Source organism: Dreissena polymorpha, chromosome 7, assembly GCF_020536995.1.
Source record: "Dreissena polymorpha isolate Duluth1 chromosome 7, UMN_Dpol_1.0, whole genome shotgun sequence".
Taxonomy (NCBI): domain Eukaryota; kingdom Metazoa; phylum Mollusca; class Bivalvia; order Myida; family Dreissenidae; genus Dreissena; species Dreissena polymorpha.
Window position 1 is genome coordinate 82,205,843 of NC_068361.1, and position 26,255 is coordinate 82,232,097.

At 33.4% G+C, this 26,255-nt stretch overlaps 1 protein-coding gene across 1 annotated transcript in view; it reads left to right on the forward strand.

Moving 5' to 3' along the window:
* The first annotated feature begins 776 nt into the window (after nt 1–776).
* Nucleotides 777–26,255, forward strand: part of LOC127837195 (fibropellin-1-like) — a 32,613-nt gene continuing 7,134 nt past the window's right edge. The window contains exons 1-17 of the mRNA XM_052364119.1: nt 777–893; nt 1,560–1,784; nt 6,928–7,023; nt 8,533–8,628; nt 9,896–9,991; nt 11,064–11,201; nt 15,269–15,364; nt 16,335–16,595; nt 16,882–16,980; nt 17,542–17,637; nt 20,216–20,301; nt 21,501–21,642; nt 21,912–22,133; nt 22,346–22,609; nt 22,899–22,997; nt 23,475–23,570; nt 24,889–25,026. Of these exons, the coding sequence (XP_052220079.1) occupies nt 839–893; nt 1,560–1,784; nt 6,928–7,023; nt 8,533–8,628; nt 9,896–9,991; nt 11,064–11,201; nt 15,269–15,364; nt 16,335–16,595; nt 16,882–16,980; nt 17,542–17,637; nt 20,216–20,301; nt 21,501–21,642; nt 21,912–22,133; nt 22,346–22,609; nt 22,899–22,997; nt 23,475–23,570; nt 24,889–25,026 (2,305 nt within the window). The 5' untranslated portion in view covers nt 777–838. The remainder of the gene's footprint in view (nt 894–1,559; nt 1,785–6,927; nt 7,024–8,532; nt 8,629–9,895; nt 9,992–11,063; nt 11,202–15,268; nt 15,365–16,334; nt 16,596–16,881; nt 16,981–17,541; nt 17,638–20,215; nt 20,302–21,500; nt 21,643–21,911; nt 22,134–22,345; nt 22,610–22,898; nt 22,998–23,474; nt 23,571–24,888; nt 25,027–26,255) is intronic.

A 26,255-nucleotide genomic window follows, 5' to 3' on the forward strand; every position in this document is an offset into this window, starting at 1 on the left:
AAATTTTCGTTTTAGTTATGCTATTTGTGAGGAAACAGTATTACTGAACATTTACCATAGTCCAATATAGCCATTATATGTATCTTTTTACGATTTGAAAACCTAAAAATTATAAAGCGTTGCAACGCGAAACGATTGAATAATTTGGAGAGTTCTGTTGGTGTCGTTTAAATTTACCAAAATACGAAGATTGCTTATATAAGGTATACAATACTTAAACTGTGTATACCCGGCAGAATAGCCGAGAGGGCTATTGCGTTTTAACTTCAGACTAACTCCAGGACTTCGGGGGTCACTGGTTCGAGCCCTGGCACCGGCTACTTTATTTTCCTTATTTAAAGTTTATTCTTGATTTTTTACTGGAGCTTTTAAGATCCAATGTTAACATTTATCAATATAAAGCATTTAATGACAAACTTCAAAATATGCCAAAATCTGTGAAAAGGCCCCTTTAAATATATAATATATACAATTCAATACGAATGCACAATTTGCATTCCTGGGTTTACCACGTGACGATGATGATCAACCTACTTGCCTTATTTATAGTTAACTGGTAGTTACCTGATACACATTCGTAGTACAATTTTTATGACCGAATATACTGAAAATATGAAAACTTAACCCCTTGGTCAAGTTATTTTATATACCAGTCGTGATATTTTAATCAATATAAACTAATAATTGTAAAAAAGTACGGTATTTTAGAACTTTTCTTTTTTTCGTCAATCTGATTGACGGTCCCTTTAACGGCAATCACTTAGGAATGATTCATTCGGTCGGTGAGAAAACAAGAGCGCAACTGTGTCAGTCATTTACACTCAAACAATTGAACAACATGTGGGGACAGTTGATCATTGCTCTAGCCTGTGCTTTGGAGATTTTAGCGCAAGGTGAGAAAGTTTTATGTTTCACTGAAATAAATGAGCCGTGCTCTTGGAAAACGCGTCTTAATGCTTGTAAGTAAAGAGTCGTTCAGATTAACCCCTGAAATCCGCAGAACTAATTTATATATATTAGTAAAAAGTCCGAAGTGTTTTGTATTTTTTTTTCGTTGCGGGTTCCATTCGTACGGAAAATCACTTCATCATCTTTAATGCATTAATAAATCATAGCGGACTGTTATTTCCTCGTATACGTGAGCTTCGCTCTGGGAAAACGGGTATAAATGCATGTGCGGAAAGTGTCGTACCGGATTAGCTTTTTCAGTCCGCACAGTCTAATAAGGGACGACACTTCCCGTTATTATGGTAGTTTTCGTTTTCGTTGCGGACTGCACATGCTAATCTGGGAAGACACTCTGCCCAAATGCATTTAACACCGATTTCCAGGGCCAGGTTTATACTCATCTTTCCACAGGTTAATGAGGGACGACATTTTTTGCTTTATGGTACCTTTTGTTTAAAAGAAGTCTTTTCCCAGCGAAAATCCAGTTTTGGCCGCAACTGTCGTCCTGAATAACCCTGCGCGGACTGCACAGGCTACTTTGAGACGACACTTTACGCACTTGCATTAGATCCCATTTTCCCAGAGCGAGGCTCTTTCCTTTTTTTCATCAGACTGTGTGATCCCATCCGATTCGCAGTTTAGCAGGGCTACTTACCGGCCGTATCACGATGGAACTGCTTCCGGAAAGACCCACTACAACGCCGGAGAGCGGATAATTGTCGACAAGTGGATCCGGGTGGTATGTAACAAGGACCGACAAGGAGATGGTGTTTTAAATGTCAGCAAACATTTGTGCAGCGCCGGAGATTGGATTCCAACACTTCCGGTTTGCCAAGGTATGGGAATCTTGGAATAATGTGTTTTGCAAAGCATTATTTAATCCTCTTTGTGTTTGAATGTTATATAAATTATATCTCTGTTTTGTTTAGCTGGTATTAATTGATCTCGCAATAACCCAGTTGCTTGGCATACAACATATCCACAAAACAAGCAATACAATGCTTTTCTGTAGTTTTAATGTTAATATACTGTATTTTAAGGATATCTGTAGCACTAAATTTTCACTAGGCGGTTAGAAAATATATGTGTTGACTCAAACATCATAGGCCTTTACAATTAAGCCTCACTCTTGGGAAGATGGGTTCAATGCATGTGCGAAAATGAAGTACCAGATGCGACACTGTAAATGGGTTTAATGCATGTGCGTAAAGTGAAGTACCAGATGCAACACTGTCCACATAAAGAAGATTTTTGTAAATAAAGTACTTCTTTTAAGCGGAAAATGTCGTCCCTGCTTAGCCTGTGCTGAATGTACAGGCTAATCTGCGACGACACTCTTGCACTTTCACGAAGACCCGTTTTCACAGAGCAAGTTTCAGTTTTAGATATAATACAAAAATATAATAATAAAATTAATAAATAATATAAAGGATGCGGAGCGCCCCCGTACGTTGAGAATACCAGAGCGTCCGAAAGAATCACGCCCTTCATAACCTTTTCCTACCAGACTGTTGTCTATAATTACAAATGTAACGCAGGCTTCGAACAGCGTGGAAATACGTCGAATGTTACGTGCGTGGGCGGCGAATTGACGTCAGCCGACATCATTTGATGTATCATATCATATCATATTACAGATTATAGAGATCAATATACATGTATAAATCAAAATTGCTGTCAACAACAATTGTGTTGACATACGTTTCGTAAAAATCTTCAAGACGCCCGTGCATATGGAAATCTCGTTACTTAGATTCTGATATGAGACAGTACCACTCAAAGATTTCATCCGCGCAAGTCTTTGCAATTCAAAAGTTATTTCAGTTTGCATAGCAACTCAGTTTCAAAGTTACCCATGATCATTTACATTCGACCAACGAAAGCAATAGATAATATTTCGTCATATCTAATTATATGATGTAAGATTTTAATATATTCTCGCGAGCAAACGTTGAGTAGGTGAAGATAATATTGTCGGTACATGTTGAGTCAACTGTATGGGACGTTTCATATTGTTACAACGAGTCAGGTATATCTCATGACAACGAGTCAGGTATCTCTTTACAACGATTCAGGTATCTCATAATAACTAGTCAGGTATCTCATAACAACAAGTCAGATATCTCGTTTAAACAATTCATGTATCTCGTTACAACGAATAAGGTATCCCATTACAACAAGTCAGGTATCTCGTTACAACGAATCATGTATCTCGTTACAGCGAGTCAGGTATCTCACTATAACGAGTCAGGTGTCTCATTTCAATGAGTCAAGTATCTCATTACAACAAGTCAGGTATCTTGTTACAACGAAACAGGTATCTCGTTACAGCGAGTCAGATATTTAATAACACCGAGTAAAGTAACTCGTTACAACAAGTCCAGTAGCTCGTTATAAAGAATCAGGTATAATGTTACAACGAGTCAGGAATCTAGTTACAACTAATCTGGTATCTCGTGACAGCGAGTCAGGTATCTCACAACAACGGGTCATGTATCTCATTTCAACGAGTCAAGTATATCATTATAACGAGTTGGGTATCTCCTTACAACGAATTCAGGTATCGTGTTACAACGAGTCATGAATCTCGTTACAATGAATTTGGTATATAGTTACAACGAGTAAGTTGTCTCGTTTAAACTAAACTGGTATTTCATCAAAGCGAATCAGGTATCTCGAAATCAGGTATCTGAATAAGCAATTCGAAAAGCTAACAATTTGATTGCAAACGTTGACATGATAATTGATGAAGTATTAGCACGTATATCTATAGCGCGATTGTTAGTCGGTAATAAAGATAAAAAGTTGTCAGTTAAACCTTACATTATAGCCACTGCGATGAATAGAGTTCGCTGAAATATGATAAAGAAAAACGCACGCCGATGTACTTGCCGTATGTTGAGTTGTAACAATATAATTGTATAGTGCATTACATATACAGGAACATAAATCTGTAATTGAAAAATGCTTTTCAGTGTATGTTTTGTTATTTAAAATACAAATTCAACTAACAGTAGACTTTAAAGGAGTTCAAATTCTTGTAGCACTGTCAGTCTTTGCAGGTGTGGGATGAGTATTAATATACTTTGCTACTGAATGTGATAATTATATAAATGTGTTTACAATAAATCAGCTTGCTATCGACCTGTAAACTTTACAAATGAAAAAAACAAAAATTCTTTCCGCAATGATCACATAGATTTATTATAAAAAGTATTTTGAAAAATATTAGGTGTTTTTTCAGGAACATTATTTTCTATATTGACATATTTATCTTTGTTAAATATGCAAAATGCATTAAAAGGGCCTTTTCACAGATTTTGGCATGTATTGAAGATTGTCATTAAAGGCTTTATACTGATAAATGTAAACATTGGATCCAAAAAGCGCCAGTAAAATATCAAGAATAATATTAAAAAAGGAAAAAAGTAATTCTCAACAGGGCTCGAACCACTGACCCCTGGAGTCCTTGAGTAAAAGTTTGCCACTAAGACCACTCGGCCATCCGTACTCATACAATGAAGGTCGTATTTTATACTCATATTTACAAGCAATCCGTGTAGTTTCACAAAATATAACGACAACAACAGAACTCTTCAAATTATTAAATCATGTCGCGTTGCAACGCTTTATAATTTTCAGGTTTTTAAATCGTCAAAAGATGCAGATTATGGTCATTTTATAGCATGGTCAATGTTCAGTAATACTGTTTACTCACAAATCTCATCACTCAAACGAAAAGTTGCGAATATGAAAGAACTTTTTCCTAATGTTGTTAATTTACCAAAACGCGAAAAGGCTACTTTAATATTTCCAAAGCAATCTTGAATATTTAAAGCAAACAATTTCGATCGATAAAGCTGAGATTTGATAAATGCTTTACATGAAGTACTTAAGGCTCAAACGATAACGCTGAAATAAAACTAGATAATTAAATAGACAATCAACATATTTTTTAAGATGTGATTTAAACCAATAGGAACTATATATCATCCATTTGTAATTTCACATTGCAAATAAATAAAAATTTGAAATCAAATTATTAAAGAACATGAGCTTGTTATTTCAAATCATAGTTTGAAATAAAAAACATCAATGTAAAAGATATCAGTAAAAAACACTTCCCTATTGCAATAATTGCATCATAAGAAGCATTGCCTGCTGTTAAAAAATTCCTAATTACTATTATTTTGTATGAAATAGATTTTGTAAATACCTTGCTGTGCTTAGTTTATGAGACATTTGTAAAATAATGAAATGACAATTTAATCGCTTTTCAACAAATATTTTTGCTTGTTGACGGGTAACAACGTAGTATTTTCATTTTGCACCAACACATGCATGAGAGGCCTCCAGTAAACATTTTAAAGAATCACCAAATTGAATACTGGTTGTTCACGATGTTCACACACAAACGTTTTGCAAAATATAAATCAAATTTTAAATGCTAATATTCCAGATTTGATGACTTAACACACGTAATTATATCGAGTGTATGCGTATATATGCATGTAGACGTGTTCGGAAATAAAAGTAGAAAATACATAACAACGCATGGACACGGATTTTATTACAGATACTGAGAAAAAACACTGTTCGCAGTGATGCAGTACAAACAATTCTAACCGTTATCGTGTTAAAACATTAGTTATTATACAAAGGCAAAATCATATGCTTGTTTTAAGTAATTTCATTATTCGGACTATATCTTTGTGTCAGTACATTCTGGAAGTTCGCTTACGCCTCCGTATTCAGACGATCACAAAACTTAGTGACCTAACGGTATGATTACAATCGGAAATCACGCAATTCGTTATATCCGTAATATTGCGTTTGAGACGTTTTCAGTTTTATGAAGCACTTGACAGTCCTCAGTTTACACAAAACAAAGAGAGTATTTGTAAGGATGTAAAAGCACAAGTATTTCTCGAGAGAATGCGCGGCCGATATAGAGAATTGACTAGTTTATCAACGTTGTTGTTCAGGCGTTTGTTGTTTCTAAGCGGGTGCGTTTTTTTGTTTGGACTGATAAGCCAGATCAAATCCTCAATTTTTATTATTAGTCCTCTACCGGTGAAACTGGAGAGGGACTTATTGTTTGCTCTCTGTATGTCAGTCTCTCAGTCTGTCACACTTTTTCTGGATCCTGCGTTTACTTTAAAGTTCTTCTTATTTTTTCATGAAACTTGAAACACGGACAGATAACAATATGGAGATTACGCACGTCATTCCATTTTGTTCCTACATCAAGAATTTTGGTTGCTATGGCAACAAATAGACTACAAATATTGCTGAAAATGGTGGATCCGGCGATAACATTAAATGTTCTTCATATTTTTCATGAAACTTGAAACATGAATACATGGCAATATGGAGATTATGGTGGATCCTGCGATAACATTAAATGTTCTTCATATTTTTCATGAAACTTGAAACATGAATACTTACTAAGCTCATGGTCTTTCACAATTGTCGTGCGAGACCGTTATATTTACCCTGCCTATTGGGTATGATTGTGTGGAAAATAAAATAAAACTTTTGAAATAGTCTGTTAAGGAACAAACATAAACAAAAATAAAAAACGAAGCATCACATTAAAAAAATACTTCTCCCGCAGTATATATTACTTTGTAAATAAAAATAAACTGAAAAACATTTTTGTAAGGAGTTTACATGCATGTTCATTCGCACTCCATGCCTATAATTGTGTTAACACTTGAATGAAACTAATGACTAAAAACATTTATAATTTACCCTTCGTATACATGTTGTATCTTAGTAATAACCGTTGGAATTATACAGTCGATACCGTGAGGAATTTAATCGAAAACGTTTCAATTTGTGTAACGCAACGATAGTCGTTTGAATTATGTACTTGTATAAAACACGTTAACACTATTTCTAAAACATCTTTGTATTGTGTCCAACAAGAAGTGATAATCGTTTGTTATTTATTTCAATTGACTAACTTTCTTCCAGCCCTTTGCAATTATGAATGTCAGAACGGAGGAAAGTGTGTATCACCTGACGTGTGTGAGTGCCCCGATGGATATAATGGACTACGTTGTGAAAACGGTAATTGAACAAAAGCACATTTTCGTACATTTTAGCCATCCTTCCGTCTATAAATCATTCTTTCTTTCTGTCTGTCGTCCTTTTCTGTTCACAAAAATGTTCTCTTCAAAAGATGTTTAAGCACTTAAATTTAATTTAATGAGCTTAAGTATACAAATCAACGGTAAATTACGGATAAAAAAGTACCGTCTTTTTTTTTAAAGATCGGCGGGTCACAGTTTCTAAATAAAAAAGCCTCATAACGTAAAAATGCCATTTTTTATTGTTTATTCTAACACGGCAAGAGCCAAATTTAATTTAAACGAAGAAGAACTTCCGGCCGTGGGTAAGTCGACAACAAAGTATGGGCGTATTTATGAGAGAACTTCACATAAAATAGTACACAAGAAAAATAAGATACATTGTATAAATTTTTAGTAAAAACCGTGTTAGAATCGAAATAATTCGTGTAAGTTATAGTTCGTTGTCGCATAATCCACGGCCGGAAGTTAAGATGCGTGGTTTTAAATAACTCGCGCTGCGCAAACGTGATTAAATCCCTACGCATCTAAACTTCCGGTTGTGGGTTATTCGGCAACAAACTATAACGTTCACGAACTATTTCTTAAACAAAAATAAGGCTTAAAATGTTAGCTAGGATGACGGGATAAGACGGGTATAATTCTTAAGGATCGTTTGAACTTTATATTTCTGCACACTCAAAACATGTAAATTAGCATTATCTGTTGCAGTCAATAGTGATTTATTTGGAACAAACGAGCGGGAAACAGTGTAAAACGTGTAAGATCCGTGGCCATGTGTTATCAAAGATCTTACGACATAATTAAGCATTGTCTACTTTTAAGCAATAAAAAAAGGATCGATTTTCTGAGTGTTCCCCCAAATACGGGACATGTGAATATAAAAGAAAATTAATATCCTAAATTTATTGACATCAACTGTTTTAAAATGGTGTTGCTTAATGATTATTGAAACTTACTAATCTCATGGTATTTCACAACTGTCGTGCGAGACCGTTATATTTACCCTGCCTATTGGGTATGATTGTGTGTAAAAAATACAAAATAAAACTTTTGAAATAGTCTGTTAAGGAACACACATAAACAAAAATAAAAAACAAAGCATCACGTTATAAAATACTTCTCCCGCAGTATACATTACTTTGTAAATAAAAATAAACTTTAAACATTTTTGTAAGGAGTGCACATGTATGTTCATTAGCACCCCATGCCTATATTCGAGTTAAAACTTGAATGAAACTAACGACTAAAAACTTTATAATTTACGCTCCGTATACATAGTATCTAAGTAATAACCGTTGGAATTATACAGTCGATACCGTGAGGAATTTAATCGAAAGCATTTCAATTTTTGTTACACAACCATAGCCGTTTGAATTGTGTACTTGTTTATAACGCGTTAACACTTTTTCTAAAACATCTTTGTATTGTGTCCATTAAGAAGTGATAATCGGTTGGTAATGATTTCAATTGACTAACTTTCTTCCAGTCCAGTGCATTTTTGAATGTCAGAACGGAGGAAAGTGTGTATCACCTGACGTGTGTGAGTGCCACGAGGGATATAATGGACTACGTTGTGAAAACGGTATTGAACAAAGCACATGTTCGTACATTTTAAAGGGATCTTTTCACGCTTTGGTAAATTGACAAAATTGAAAAAAGTTGTTTCAGATTCGCAAATTTTCGTTTTAGTTATGATATTTGTGAGGAAACAGTAATACTGAACATTTACCATGGTCTAATATAACCATTATATGCATCTTTTGACGATTTTAAAACCTAAAAATTATAAAGCGTTGCAACGCGAAACGATTGAATAATTTGGAGAGTTCTGTTTTTGTCGTTAAATTTTGTGAAACTACGAAGATTGCTTATATAAGGTATAAAATACTTCAGGAATATATACTCGGCGGAATAGCTCAGTAGGCTAAAGCGTTTTTACTTCAGGACTCTGGCAGGACTCCAGGGGTCACTGGTTCGAAACCTGGTCCGTGCAATGTTCTTTTCCTTTTTTTTAATTTTATTCTTGATTTTTTACTGGAGCTTTTACGATCCAATGTTTACATTTATCGATATAAAGCATTTAATGAATACGTTAAAAAATGCCAAAATCTGTGAAAAGGCCCCTTTAACCATCCTTCCGTCTATAAATAATTCTTTCTTTCTGTCTGTCGTCCTTTTCTGTTCACAAAAATGTTCTCTTCAAAAGGTATTTAGTACTTAAAGATATTTGAATGAACTTTAGTATACAAATCAAATACGTAATTGGCAGGCATATATTAGAAATGACACATGTAAATATATCTATGAGTTTTACACTATATATCCAACTACTAGGTAAATATTCTGTAAGATTGATTAGGAAAACAGTGTGAAACACGTAAGATCCGGGGCCATGCGTTATCAAAGATAATCTGACCACATATTTAAGCTAGGACTGAATTTATGAATAAAAATAAACCTTCATAGTCTGAGTTTCCTGAATATTATGGACATGTGAACATGAAGAGAAATACATATAATAGAACTACTGGTATTTCACTATTGGCGTGCGAGGGCGTTACACTATTTTCTGCCTATTGGGTATAATTGTGTGTAGAAAAATGCAAATGAAATATATATATATATATATATATATATATATATATATATATATATATATATATATATATATATATATATATATATATACATGTGTAAACGTTAATTACCTTAACAAATCCTTGTGATGGGTGCAATGGTATATTCCTTCGCACTCAGTGTCTGTAATTGAGTTAAGGAAGTAATGACTTAAAACTATATTATTTACCTGTCGTATACATGTAGTATATATTTATTAGTCGTTATTTCAGCCCTGTGCAGTCCTGGATGTCAGAACGGTGGAACGTGTGTATCACCTGACACCTGTCGTTGCCTTGATGGATTTGATGGACTACATTGTGAAAATGGTTATTTAATATTAGTACAAACACTAACATGTTAACACTCAGTCCCCCTCTATAAATCCTTATTTTCTTTCTTTCCGTCTTTTTTGTTTTCACAAAATTATCATGCAAAAGCAAATTATGTAATTAAAGATACGATAATGAGATTTAGTATACTTATTACGTTTTTTAAAAGTTGTTCGCCTTATGTTATACAAATGCAATGTTAAATTAACTGTTTAACAAAAATAATGCGTACAATGCTGGCCGGGGGTTCGGAACAAGGCAGCTTTTCAACTTTAAGATCGTAAGAACTCTTTATTTTTGCATATTACACACATTTTTCTTAGCATTACTTGATTCAGTTAACGTGTGGTACTAGTATTACAACAACAACAACAACAACAGTTTCGGTGGATTTAATTAATAAAAGAAGAAAATAAGAACTCGCGACTCCCAAAAAGAAAGTGGTTTACTAGCGTAAAGTGAACAAGTTTGATTATTACCTTTTTCAAAGATTTCATTAGAACTGGTTCATTTATTACTGAAGTATAGGTTATGTTATGTGGGCATATTGTTCGAAACGTAATATAGAAGGATATTAAAAGAAAATATTATTTTATGTGACCTCTCCATTTTCTTACACTTTCAGACAGTGATATGCAATTAAACGATAACAGTATAAGTAAAATCAATTGACCGGTTTTATCTTAATATTCAAATTTTCACTCTAGATATTTATGATTTTTTATAATACATAGCAGATGAAGAGACCAACAAAGAGTGTATTTCACAATGCGTAGATAAAGTTAATACAGAGACACGAGGTGTTATACTTATTCTGCCCGGCTCAAAACTCGTTCGTTACAAACATCATAGACAGCCCGATGCAATTTATTATCCGGGTTTTCCGTCTATCGCTGGACCATGAGCGTCTACATTAAAGCGAATACTAAAGCGTCTATTGACACGGGAAACATAATGAAACCTCATCATTATTATAATAGTAATAAATAAGAATTAAATAATTGTTTTTCAACTATTGTTTTTACTATTTTACATTACGTTTTTAAATGTTATTATACACTTAACTTAGATATCGACGAATGCAGTAAAAGTGATCTGAACGACTGCCACCACTTTTCCAACTGCACGAACACTCAGGGAAACTACACGTGCAACTGTATCGATGGTTATGTTGACCTAGATGATAACAGAGGTCGAAGGTGTGAAGGTGAGACCATAGCACACATATCCCGAGTTTGAAAACCTACATTCTAATGAATGTACAATTTAAAGAATTTAAGTACATGGTTTTAAAATTTAATGTGAATCATCATACAAAATCATCAACGCCACGTTTTTCTTCCAGGTTTTTACAATTAAATATGAATCATCATACAATATCATCACCGACACGCTTTGTTCTATCTGTTAATCTTAATTTTATTTATAGCTAAGTATTTTTGGAAATGTATCGATTGCTTTACATTCTGAACAAATACCGCGATTTACGAAATCGAGTGACTGGGAGCAATTTATTAGATTCTTATTTAAGTTTCCGCTAATGCATGACAAACAATTACTCCAAAATAATTCATATTGCATATTTAATGCGTTCGATGCTATCTTTTTGTTTTAATATTTTACTGTTAAAACAACAACCATGTCCGAATAGTTGTCCCTAAATCCATAGTCTAGTTTGTTTACGTTCCATAAATTACCTCTCGATTGCTAATTCATAAATTACGTAATCAGTTGAATGAAAATGAAGGTGTGGAAAGCAGATTAAGTTCTACAATTTAGTAAAGTAAAAATATAAAATGTAATGAATGTATATAATGTAACATAAAAACCATACGGGAGAACTAAGCCGAACATCTACAATTGCCCCTAGCCGTATAAAGAACCTCGAGACTGCTGTTATATATCAATATATGCAACATGCAGAGCGTTGTCCGGAATTCCGTACATTGGACAGTGCTATATTCTTTACGCTGTACACAAACACAGTGATGCAGAAAACTTCAGGGCATTTCTCTCGAGCCTATAAAATATTCGAATGTGTTAATTCGTGTCTGCTGGCGTTATGTAGAGGTCATTTAAGGTGAAAAGCTGGTTAAAACACCTACGCCGAAAAAGCGCATGAGTGTTCTATACCAATGTTAAGGTCTGATACCTGTTGACGACGCGTGAACTATTCGGGTAACAAGTAATGCATTAACAACAAAGTACGTGTCAACAGCGCTGGTTTTATTTATTACTAATTCGTGATTAAAAAGTACTGCTCGCAGATTTACATTTTAATCGATTATCGTATTGTTTATTTTCAATTGTATATAGTGTCAAAACTTTTTGAAAAGAGAATGTCCATCATGAAATTATATTCTTAGTGTGATAGGTATTCGATATTCCCACAATATTCATTTAATATGATGTTGATTGAAAATATTTTTTTATTAACTGGTTATCATTGTACCATTTTCATCATAGTGTTTATGCTGTCAGAACGTCTAAAAGGACACACGATGTTATTTATTTTAAGTTATCTCTATAACATAAATATGATGTTAAACATTGTGCACGTATCTCGACCTGTGCGAAAGGACAAAGTCTTTATACATTTAAATGGGTTGTGTTCATTTCAAACTTGCGATTTAAAAAGTTATAAGATAATTTTGAAAGATGTGTTGCGTCTAAAATTATGCAATAGCGAACAAATTTAGTGCCTTTGATTATATTACATAAATAGTTGAAGGAAACGTTCTCATGCAAATCTATTTTATGATGAATATTCTATGGAAGTGAAGTTAAATTAAAAATAGATATCTGTCATTGGCTATATAACTGACTATTTAGTGCGTATAAAAGACTAATTTATACATATATATTGTCTTATTATTATTTTTTGTTATGCCCCCAGATCGAATCATCGGGGCATATTGTTTTTGACCTGTCTGTCTGTCTGTCTGTCTGTCTGTCATTCTGCCATTCTGTCATTCTGTCCCAAAACTGTAACCTTGGTTAAAGTTTTGCGATAACGTTTGAAATATTGAACATAGCAACTTGATATTTGGCATTATTTCTGGAATGATTTTACTGTTTGCGATAATGGTAAACAGTGAAGGGGTAACCGCTGAGGGTAGTTTAGGCAATAAGCCTATCATTACAACGTTAACCTTCATTCTGAACGATAAGTCTAAACCACACATTTTAAACTAGCATAATATTGTGTGCCATGCGATTTAAGGCTTAGTGTTTCGAAAAAAATGTTTACAATATCTCTTTTTTCATTTAAATTGAGACTCGCCCAGGGAAAACGGGCTTTAATGCACGTGTATAAAGTGTCTTCCCAAATAAGCCTTTGCAGTCTGCAACAGGTTAATCAGGGACGGCACTTTCCTTTTTTTCATTTAGACAAAGTCGATTTTTAGCAATAATTAATTTTAGGCGAAAAGTTTCGTCCGTTAGTAGCCTACACAGGCCAATCTGGGACGACACTTTAATCATATGCATTAAGCCCCATTTTCCCAGAGCGGACTCTTGTATACAAATAGTCCTATCTTCCGTCGGATCCTATCAACGGATGTCTAAGGAATCATCACCAACGTCTTAAGCATCACAACCCCGGCGTAGAATGCAAACTTGCTGAACACTTCATTGTTAAAAATCAGTCAAGCTCTGGATGCCATTATGATATACATAATCCTTGTAGTAGCAGATTACAAAAATAGGTTAATTTTGCTAGGCAAAGGTTTTTATTTAAACGACTTGTTTTGTGCAGTCGTATAATAATAAGTTTAAGTATTCGAATAATTTTAACCTTTTAAGGCTCCGTGTATACGACATTCTCAATACACCAGTGCTCTGGTGTAGAGAATGGAATTATATATACAACTGTGGATATTGTAGCATAGTTTTCATGTTTTTAGGATTAAACCTGTATTAGACTGTTTGTTATATTTCGTACTCATCTTTTTACCCGAACAGTATCGGAGTAAGGGCGCAATACAACGATACATTCGATAATTTGATCAAAAAGACATTTGTTATAATACTCACCACATAATATTATATGTCGATGTAGGTAAATCATACGCGCTAACTATTTTGGACCCGATTGCTTTCGTTAATAAATGATGTGCTATTATTGACTCCTACTTATAAGCATTATATGGTAGTTTCATTCGTTTATACATGCGTAGAAAGAGCATAGAATAAAAATGTCGTATTTCAGCAGTTCTTAACCGATATGTTTACGAACGAATAATACCAATTAATCCCATTCCCTGCAATATTTAATTCAGGAATGTTCGCAAGTCTCATTCTTACGATAAGTAATTGCTATATCCGGAATTCAGTGTTGTGAGCACTTGACGGTCCTAAATACAAGCAGGTCCGTGATGTCGAAATACCAATATTGTGGCACTTCTACCCTTATGGGAATATATTAGTGTTCAAAGGTTCGTTTAAGTCGCGTTGTGTAATTTTTTGTTTTGATTTAAATGTTTCAGGTTCGTTTAACTACTCATCAGTTTTTGAAAGAAGGCAGCAAGTCCTTTTTTAGGATATATCCACTTTTATTCTTGGTTAAATGTTCGTATATATTGTATTGTAATTGTATATAATTCTTATTTGTATTGTAATTGTATATAATTCTTATTGAAACAAGAAAGAAACAAGAAAGAAACAAGATACTCCAACACAAATATAATCCGTCCAGAAAGTAAATGTCCGTCTTCAGCACTTTGCACACAAATCCCGTGGGACATAATTGGGATATTAACCAGTGTGGTTCTCGATAGAAATCGCTCTAACAAGTGGCTCGAACTGTGAAAAATTGTGTGGAAAAAAATCAAAATAAATCTTTTGAAATAGTCTGTTAAGGAACAAACATAAACAAAAATAAAAAACTAAGCATCACATTAAAAACATACTTCTCCCGCAGTTTATATTACTTTGTAAAAAAAGTAAACATTTTTGTAAGGAGTTCACATGTATGTTCATTCGCACTCCATGCCTATAATTGTGTTAACACTTGAATGAAACTAATGACTAAAAACATTTATAATTTACCCTTCGTTTACATGTTGTATCTAAGTAATAACCGTTGGAATTATACAGTCGATACCGTGAGGAATTTAATCGAAAACGTTTCAATTTTTGTAACGCAACGATAGTGGTTAGAATTATGTACTTGTATAAAACACGTTAACACTATTTCTAAAACATCTCTGTATTGTGTCCAACAAGAAGTGATAATCGTTTGTTATTGATTTCAATTGACTAACTTTCTTCCAGCCCTGTGTAATTATGAATGTCAGAACGGAGGAAAGTGTGTATCACCTGACGTGTGTGAGTGCCCCGAGGGATATAATGGACTACGTTGTGAAAACGGTAATTGAACAAAAGCACATGTTTGTATTTTAACCATCTTTCCGTCTATAAATCATTCTTTCTTTCTGTCTGTCGTCCTTTTCTGGTCACAAAAAAATGTTCTCTTCAAAAGATGTTTAAGCACTTAAATATAATTTAATGAACTTTAGTATACAAATCAACAGTAAATTACGGTTAAAATTGTACCGTTTTTTTTCAAAGATTGGCGGGTCACAGTTTCTAAATAAAAAAGCCTTATAAAGTAAAATGCCAATTTTTTATTATTGTTTATTCTAACACGGCACGTGCCAAATTTCATATAAACAAAGAAGAACTATCGGCCGTGGGTTATTCGACAACAAAGTATGGCCGTATTTATGTGAGAACTTCACATAAAACAGTAAACAAGAATAATAAGATACATTGTATAAATCTTTAGTAAAAACCGTGTTAATATCGAAATAATTCGTGTACGTTATAGTTTGTGTTCAAATAACCCACTGCCGGAAGTTTAGATGCATGGTTTAAATCACTCGTGCTGCACACTCTTGATTTAATCCCTACGCATCTAAACTTCCGGCTGTGGGTTATTCGATAACAAAATATAACGAACACGAACTATTTCTCTAAAAAGATAAGGCTAAAAATGTTAACTGGGTTGTCGGGATAAGACAGGTATAATTCTTGAGGATCGTGTGAACTTTATATTTCTGCACACATGCACGTGTAGTCAAACAACCAGTAAATTACAGTGCTTGCGGACCGAGGTAGAATGAAAGCAAAGAATGTAACTCAGTATAACTTATTTGTTTTCGTTTCAATTATTAAAGCTTCGAAGCCAATATGAAACACATCTATACTGATTTCTAAAAAAAAAACAAAAAATTTACTTTAAAAAAATCGACATGTATGGCTAAGAAATGTTGTGCTGAAACATAAACTTAAAAAAAGATGTAGTAAAACGTCAACGCAATTCTCGCTTTCGATGCAGTTGGCTGCAAGATACCGGCAAAAATGCAACATGGTATGACTCTTTTCGACGAAGAACGACGAACCATCTCCGCGGCTAACCGCTATAAAATACAACACGGTCGATTTCTGACCTTTACATGTAAAAAATCTGGTGTGTTTTACTTCGAGCCAAACAGACGAAGGTTCGACTGTGTCAACGGATCATGGGTTGCTGAAACACGCCAAAACGGGGATACGTGGGATTTGGGAAACAACGGGTCATTCCCCGAATGCCGGAAAGGTAATTGGCAGGCATATATTAGAAATGACACATTTAAATATATCTATGAGTTTTACACTATATATCTAACTACTACGTAAATATTCTGTCAGATTGATTATGGAAATAGACTGTATTTCGAGGTCTACGTTTTGTATGACCCTCTTGAATTGCTCTAAATACAGTTCACACCGGTCAATAAAGCCGATGATGTTATGTATTACTATACAATTTATTAGGAATATTACATTAAAAGAAAGTCAGATACAAAATCCTCACGCAATACTATTTAATGACTTTTCGGCAGTTGAATGTCCAGCAGATTACTGCAAGTTTGGTGGTCACTGCATCCGAGATCATCAATGTCGATGTCCGGAACAAACGAGCGGGAAACAGTGTGAAACACGTAAGATCCGGGGCCATGCGTTATCAAAGATAATCTGACCACATACTTAAGCTATGACTGAATTTATGAATAAAAATAGACGTTCATAGTCTGAGTTTTCCTGAATATTATGGACACGTGAACATGAAGAGAAATACATATAATAGAACTACTGGTATTTCACTATTGGCGTGCGAGGGCGTTACACTATTTTCTGCCTATTGGGTATGACTGTGTGTAGAAAAATGAAAATGAAACTTACGTTATCATCTTGTTTAGGAAAAAACATCAAAGTATTCGAAACCAATGAATCACAATGACAAATCCACCTCCTCCCAATATATATATATATATATATATATATATATATATATATATATATATATATATATATATATATATATATATATATATATATATACATGTGTAAACGTAAATTACCTTAACAAATCCTTGTGATGGGTGCAACTATAAATTCCTTCGCACTCAGTGTCTATAATTGAGTTGAGGAGTTATTGACTTAAAACTATATAATTTACCTGTCGTATACATGAAGTATATATTTACTAGTCGTTATTTCAGCCCTGTGCAGTCCTGGATGTCAGAACGGAGGAATGTGTGAATCACCTGGCACCTGCCTTTGCCTTGATGGATTTGATGGACAACATTGTGAAAACGGTAATTTAACATAAGGACTTACATTTTTACACTCAGCCCTCTATAAATCCTTTTTTCTGTCTGTCTGTCTTCAATTTGTTTTCATAAAATTATCATGCACTAGCTTTTGATGTTCTCACAGATACGATAATGAAACTTAGTATACTTATCGAAGGTAAATTACGGATTGTGCATTACATATTTTTATTTCACAGGTTTATCACCTTACGCCGTAAAAATGCCATGTTTTATTAATTGTTTAGCAGAAATATGCGTACAAAGCTGGCTAAAGATCGTATGTACTCTGTATTTGTGCATACACGAACATTTTACTTAGCCTTACTTGATGCAGTTAACGTGTGGTACTACTAGTACAACAACAGCAGCAGTGTCAGTTGATTTATAAGTAAAAAAAGGAAATAAGGACTCGCGACTCCCAAGAAGAAAGTGGTTTATAAATTGTACAAGTGTGATTATTACCGTTTAAAAAGTTTTTAATATATCTGGTTTATGTATCACCGAAATATTTGTTATTTTAGGTGTGCATATTGTTCGAAACGTAATATAGAAGGATATTAAAAGGAATTATTATTTTACGTGACCCCACTATTTTCTTACAGTTTCAGACATTGATATGCCATTAAACGATAAAAGTATAAATAAAATACATTGACCGGTTTTAACTTAACATTCAAAAACTCTAGATATTTATGAATTTGTATGATAAATGGCAGATAAAGAGAATATTTAAAAATACATTTGATTTATACAAAATTTATCTAAAGACCACGTAAATAATTGATTATAGACCTGGGACTTCTTTTCTGTTGTAAATTGGGCGTCACACTGTTTTATATAGATGGAAACACGAAACCTTAAACGTAATATTACAATTTTATTAAAGCTAAAGGCAAAGAGGTATTAAAATGCAATAAAATAATTATGTTTTCAAAAAGTGTAAATCTCATGCACACCTGTTATAGACCAATCAAATTCATCGGTCTTAAAGGACGAAATGACACTACACTTATCATAAAAATGTGAAAAATAGTTAAGAAAAAATATTCTCATCCAAATCCTTTAGATGAATATTCTATTGAAGCGAAGTTAAGTAAATATTAGATTCGTGTAATTGATTATATAACTGGCTATTTTAATTCGTGCATATAGATTACATGTGTATTCCGAATTGAACTTATCACTAAGCACTAAGTCAGTCACCGGGAACCTGTCGAGCGCCTATCCTAGACGATAATTTACTCTCTTACCATATCAAAACACATCGGTTATTCTCCATAACCTGCGTATTTAATAACTAAGTACAGTATATCGGGTATTTCGACACGGATTGATAGGAATCTCTGTTTACATGTTTATTTTGCGGCGCAATGGAAGTCATGATAATTGTTTTATTGCGTCCAGAAGTTTTAAAAGAAATCGGTTAGGTTGTAATTTGAATACTTACGTAATGAAACGCTATTAATGTGCGACCAGACAGTCTTCAAAGTGGATTAAACGGTCTTATTTTCATTGTAAACGTGTTAGAACTCTACTCAGATGCGCCACAGTGGCGCACAAGCTGTTAAAGCATTAAAGAAGTAATAAACTCTATAAATATGAGGTCAATCAAATATGCTTGTATGAACTTCATTACGTTAAAGAAATAATAGACTCCTATCGATCTGTGTCAAAAGCTCATTAATTACTAAAAGATACTAGAATGAAATTTAGTATACTTATCAACGGTAAATTATGGAGAATGTAATCACGGTTATTTTCACAGGTCGGCGGGTCCATTTTACTAAAATTAAACTAAACTTCATAATGTATAAATGCTTGTTTTAATTAGTTTGACGAAAATAATAATGACAATGTTGGCTGGGTAGTCGGAACAAGATAGCTTTACTACTTAAGGATCGCTAGAACTTTATATCGATGCATACTTAAAACGTTTTAATTAGCATTATCTAATACAGTCAAATTTTAGTTCTATAAGTACAACAACAACAGCATAACTACTTTTTAAACTACTTCAAAAACCATAAAGCTTCCATACTTATACTGTTAAAACAGATAAATTAAAAATATTATATGATGGAATAAATGGACAATAATGTAAATTTAATTTGAATATTGTTTGGTAATGAACACATATTTAATTGAATTATAAAAAGTCGCGAACACATTAATAGTATTGGGCATTAAAATTTGTAAACCTTTAGAATTATTAGACTTAAATATATATCTTTCTGAAATGGTCAGAAATGGGTGGGGTAATGTTAAAAAAATGCCTTATGTAAGCATTCTATATATTTTGTTTTGGAACAATATGCACAACTAGAAAAACATAGACTTCAATTAAACACGGACAAGCTCATATGAAATAATTAAAAAATAGTAAATAATCATTATAATTTTGACAAATCCTATTTAAATAGTGATTTACGATTTTCCAAAATCACATTTCAGATGACAGTAACAATAACTTCTCTTCTAATAATGTTTCTAAAATTCAAGTATTACATAATTCATGTCATTTGAACATTATAGCAATTTACGTGTACAATAAGAAATAGCACTCACTTTGCTTTGCATTCAGAAACAAAAAACTGTACTTTGGAGGCTGGACAAAATGTGAACTACTGGCACATGTCGACCAACACGACGCTGTCTGAGGGAGGCAAGGCAAGTTATTTTGTTTTCTCAAAGTATATACCAAAATCGTAATGCTATATAATACCTATGTATAAGCAGACATACTTATTAAGTAATGACACGCGGGTTAATATATATCTCGCCATCTACATTTATTTGTGACATATTTCCAATCACTAAATGAACCATCTATACCTTCGTAGTTTGCGATTGAAAAAAGTCGACCCAAAATAATTATTGTATAAGTACCATACATACATGAGGAGAACTGTCTGATATTTATTTTATGACTCAGTCGTTACCAGTAACACGTTTTGAATCTGGTATTGGATTAGTTATAAAGATCGGTTTAATTTCACCATACATTTTTTACAATCATATTTATTCGTTCTAATAGTTAAACTTCATGGTGATAAATATACAAAACAATAGATGTGGGTCATCTGGGGGTTGAGTTATGTGCCCAAACCTAATCAAACACAATCAAACCTGACACATATTTGTTTCGGTGTAGCTGTCTAGCATGAGCTTTAATCTAGATTTCTCACGTTAAATATATGCAGCGGCAATATTGACCGCCTTACAAATTCCACAAATGTTCATGTTTTATGGAACGCCAACTTAATTTAGTGTATATCACTAATTTGTTGGTATTATAACGTAACTACGTGATCCAATAAGCACTTTAAGTAAAGTTACCAACATGTTGACGATTTATTGTCTAGAATTTTTACACATTTATGAAAGCAATTAAAATGTGTAGTACTATAAAATGCTAAATTCGTGCACAAAATAAATAATTATTTTGTTTAAGCATACAAAAGCTAAATAAAGTCGATCTTAACTTTTTTTAAATGCACAGGATAAGTGTAATATTACTCTTATTCACGGGTTTGGAATGATAGTAATTCACGACGGTATTCTCTGGGCTTATATTTCATAGAATCATTGGGTAAACAAATATATTTCACGTTGTAATGGACTTCCCAATGCCGGACTTTATTGTGGCTGGCGATTAAAAAGCCACTTTAAAGATACTTTCCTTCTTAAAAATATTCCACGGACGTACTTATACAGACGCATTTAATTAGCGTGTGTGTCATTTCATAACTGGAGGTACTTAAAAGTTGTGAACAAAGGGTCATGTATAATTTATTGCAATAAAACTGTCATATTATATTATGTGATAAAAATAGAGTTGCTTAACTGCCGATTTTTTTATTTTGCAGGTGGTCCATGGTACAAGAATTCGTGTAAAGTGTCAAAATACTGGTTTCGACTATTCGGACTATTATAATAGCGACGAATCCCCAGCTAACATGGAGTGCGTCAATGGCGTATTCACAGATCATGGGTTGAACTGCGAATCAGGTAGGTGCTATATTAGTTATTTTTGTATGATTATGAGAAAAACAGTGTATGCACTAGATACTTACTGTTAGTCAATATACATACTTTTTTAATACATTTTGTGTATGTATGCCCACTTTTTGCCCTCATTTGTTTACATATTTCACAATTGATCATAGAAATATCAAACTGTTTCAAGCAGACTCAAATTATTATATAGTTGAAATACAACGGTTGGATGATAGCTGATTCCGGAATAACTCGGATATGATGTTGGTTTTATTTTCAAGTAACAAAGTCGACTCCTGATTCGTCACCTAGCACTAAAAATTGTACAACGATCGAAAATGGAAAAATAACAGATCGTGGTAAATCGTTCACATGCAACGCCGACTACCAGCCTTCGTTCAAGAACGGAATGGATGCTATTCTGTATGCGAGATACTCATGCACGTGTAATAAAAGAACCGGTAATGTTCAGTGCATGGGAACAGAGGTAGAATGCAAGCCAAGTATGTACCTCAGTATTACTTATTTGTTTTCTTTCCAATTACATAAGCTTCGAAGCCAATGTGCAATATGTCTAAAATAATTTCTAAAAAAACATCAACTTAAAAAATCGACATGTATGACTCAGAAATGTATCTTAACATATACATTACTTAAATGTTAACTTAAAAACATATGGCGTAAGACGTCAACGCAATTCTGGATTTCGATATAGTTGGCTGCAAGATACCGGCAAATGTGCAACAAGGAATGACGCTTTTTGACCCTAAAGAACGACGAACAATCTCTGCGGCAAACCGCTATGAAATTCAGCACGGTCAATTTCTGACCTTTACTTGTGAACCATCTGATGTGTTTTACTTCGAGCCACACAGAAGAATATTCGAGTGTGTCAAAGGGTTATGGGTTTCTAAAACACGCCCTCAAGTGGATACGTGGGATTTTGGAAACAATGGGGCATTCCCCGAATGCCGGAAAGGTAATTGGCAGGCATATATTAGAAATGAAACATTTAAATATACATTTGATATTAACACTATATATCTAACTACTACGTAAATATTCTGTAAGATTGATTATGGAAATGGACACAATTTAAAGTCTTCGTTTTGTATGACCCTCTTGAATTCCTCAAAATACAGTTCTCAGCGGTTCATAATGTCGATGATGTCACATAAAACTATAAATTATTATTAGGAATAGTACATAAATAATAAACTCAGATAATAAAAATCCTCACGCAATTCCTTTTAACGACTTTTCGGCAGTTGTATGTCCAGCAGATTATTGCAAGTTTGGTGGCCACTGCATCCGCGATCATGAATGCCAATGTCCGGAACAAACGAGCGGGAAACAGTGTGAAACACGTAAGATCGGGAGCCATGCGTAATCAAATATAATCTGACCACACATTTAAGCTATGACTAAATTTATAAATAAAGATAAACCTTCATTGGCTAGGTGTTCCTGAAAATAGTGGAAATATGAATTTGAAGAGAAATAAATATAATATAACTACTGGTATTTCACTATTGGCGTGCGAGGGCGTTAGAATATTCTCTGCCTATTGGATATGATTGTTTGTAGAAAAATCAAAATATAACTTTCGTTATAATCTTGTTTATGAAAAAACTAAATAAGCAATGAATCACATTGACAAATTCACCTTCTCCCTATATATGTAAATGTGTAAACGTAAATTAACTTAACAAATCCGTGTGATAGGTGAAAATATATATTCCTTCGCACTCTGTGTCTATAATTGAGTTAAAGAAGTAATGACTTAAAACTATATTATTTACCTTTCGTATACATGTAGTATCTATTTAACTTCGTTATTACAGCCCTGTGCAGTCCTGGATGTCAGAACGGTGGAACGTGTGAATCACCTCACACCTGTCGTTGCCTTGATGGATTTGATGGACTACATTGTGAAAACGGTAATTTAACATTAGTACAAGGAATTACATGTTTACACAAGTGTCCCTCTATAAATCCTTATTTAATTTCTTTCCGTCTTTTTCGTTTTCACAAAATTATCATGCAAAAGCTAATTATGTAATTAAAGATACGACAATGAGATTTAGTAGTATCCTTTTTACGGGTTGTGCATTACAGTTTGTTTTTTAAAAGTTGTTCCCCTTATGCCGTAAAAATGCAATGTTTCATTAACTGTTTAACATAAATAATGCGTACAATGCTGATTGGGGGTTCGGAACAAGGCAGTTTTTCAACTTTAAGATCGTAAGAACTCTGTATTTTTGCATGCTACAAACATTTTACTTAGCATTACTTGATGCAGTTAACGTGTGGTACTACTAGTACAACAACAATAGCAGTGTCAGTTGATTTATAAATAAAAGAAGAAAATTAGAACTCGCGACTCCCCCCAAAAAAGTGGTTTATAAATTGTACAAGTTTGATTATTACCTTTATCAAAGATGTCATTAGAACTGGTTCATTTATCACTGAAGTATATATTATTTTAGGTGGGCATATTGTTCGAAACGTAATATAGAAGGATATTAAAAAGAATTATTATTTTACATGACCCCACCATTTTCTTATAGTTTCAGACAGTGATATGCCATAAAGCGATAAAAGTGTAAGAAAAATACTTTTACCGGTTTAAACATAACATTCAAATTGTCACTGTACATATGTATGAATTTTTATAATACATTGGCAGATGAAGAGAATAACAAAGAGTGTAGTTCGCAATGCGTAAATAAAGTATATATACAAAAACAAGGTGGTGCACTAATAATGTGCGGCTCAAAACGGGTACGTGACAAAGTTCATAGACAGTCGGAAGCAATTTATTACCTGGGTTTTCCTTCTATCACTGGATCATGAGATTCTACATCAAAGCGAATACTAAAGCGTCTATTGACACGGAAAACATAATAAAACCCGTGCCTTTACGCACAGAATTGAAGACGGACATCAACCCGATATTTCAGAAATTAAAAAAATAAATAAAGAATAATAAGAAGAAGAAGAAGTAGAACAAACATTATTATTATTATTAACAGTAGTATCATTATTATTATTATTTTTATTATTATTATTATTATTATTATTATTATTATACTTATTATTATTATTATTATTACAATTATTATTATTATTTTATTTTTTTATTATTTTTTTTTTATTATTATTATTATTATTTTCGTAAATATAAATTAAATAATTGGTTTTCAACTATTGTTTTAATCTTTCACATTATGTTCTTAAATGTTATTATACACTTAGATATCGACGAATGCAGTAAAAGCGATTTAAACGACTGCCACCGCTTCTCCAACTGCACGAATAACTGGGGTGATTACACGTGCACGTGTTTTGAGGGTTATGTTGACCTAGATGGTAACAGAGGTCGAAGGTGTGAAGGTAAAACCATTGCACATACAACCCGATTTTGTAAACATATATTATGTATGTACACTTAACCAAATTTAAGTACAGGTTTTTTTTTAATTAAATAAGAGTCATCATACAAAATCATCAACGACACGCGTTTCTTCCATCTTTTAATTTAATTTCAACCTAGCTGTTTTTGGAAATGTATCGATTGCAAAACATTCTTAACAAAAACAGCGATTTACGAAATCAAGTGACTCGGAGCAATTCATTTGATTTCTATTGAAGTTGCCAATAATGCGTGACAAACACTTGTTCCAAAATAATTCATATTGCATATTTTATTCGTTGGATTCCATCTTTTTGTTTTGATATTTTACAGTAAAAAAACAACAACCACATCCGAATAGTTGTCCCTTAATCAATAGTCTAGTTTGTTTACGTCCCAGAAATTACGTCTTGTGTGATAATTCATTAGTTGCATAATCAGTTGAATGAAAATGAAAGTGTGGAATGCTGGGTCATTTCTTGTCTACAAATAAGTATTTAGGAAGAATGGTATATGTTATATATTAAATATAATGTAATAAACACAACAAACATACGGCAGAGCTAAGCCGGACCTCTACAATCGCCCCTAGCCGTATAACGAACCTCTGCTGTTATATCAATAGAGGCCGATTATAGACGTGCGGCCCGGCTCCGCGGTATGTTTTTATCTATGGAATGGGTCATCACAGGCGCAGGGTTGTCCTCTTACTTTTAAAAGGTCAAAAAACGGACGCCTGTTTAAAAATTTATAACAACATATTGCAATAACTCTTTTTCTTTCTATTGTGTTGCGTCAAAGATACCAACACATGTTGAACCATTACTGCCTCTGTATACCCGCGCGACTGACAAACCACATCCACGCCTAATCGCAATGATATCCAACACGGCCTTTTGTGTTGTTTGTCCCTTTTTCGAAATCATCTGATGTGTTTTATTTCGAGCTAAACCGAAGTATTTTGGCCTCAGACAAAGGGTTCTGTGTTGTTAAACAACGTGAGGATAAGTTGTTGTTTTTTAAGAGACAACGTGTCATTTTCCGAGTGTCTGCGATATAATTGGCAGGCATATATTCGCAATGACCAATTTAAAAATTTCATTTGATTTATACAACATATATCATATGACCACGTAAATAAATGAGTATAGACCTAGAACTTCTTTTCAAATTGTACGTTTGACTATAATATATCATTTTTAGTTGTTCG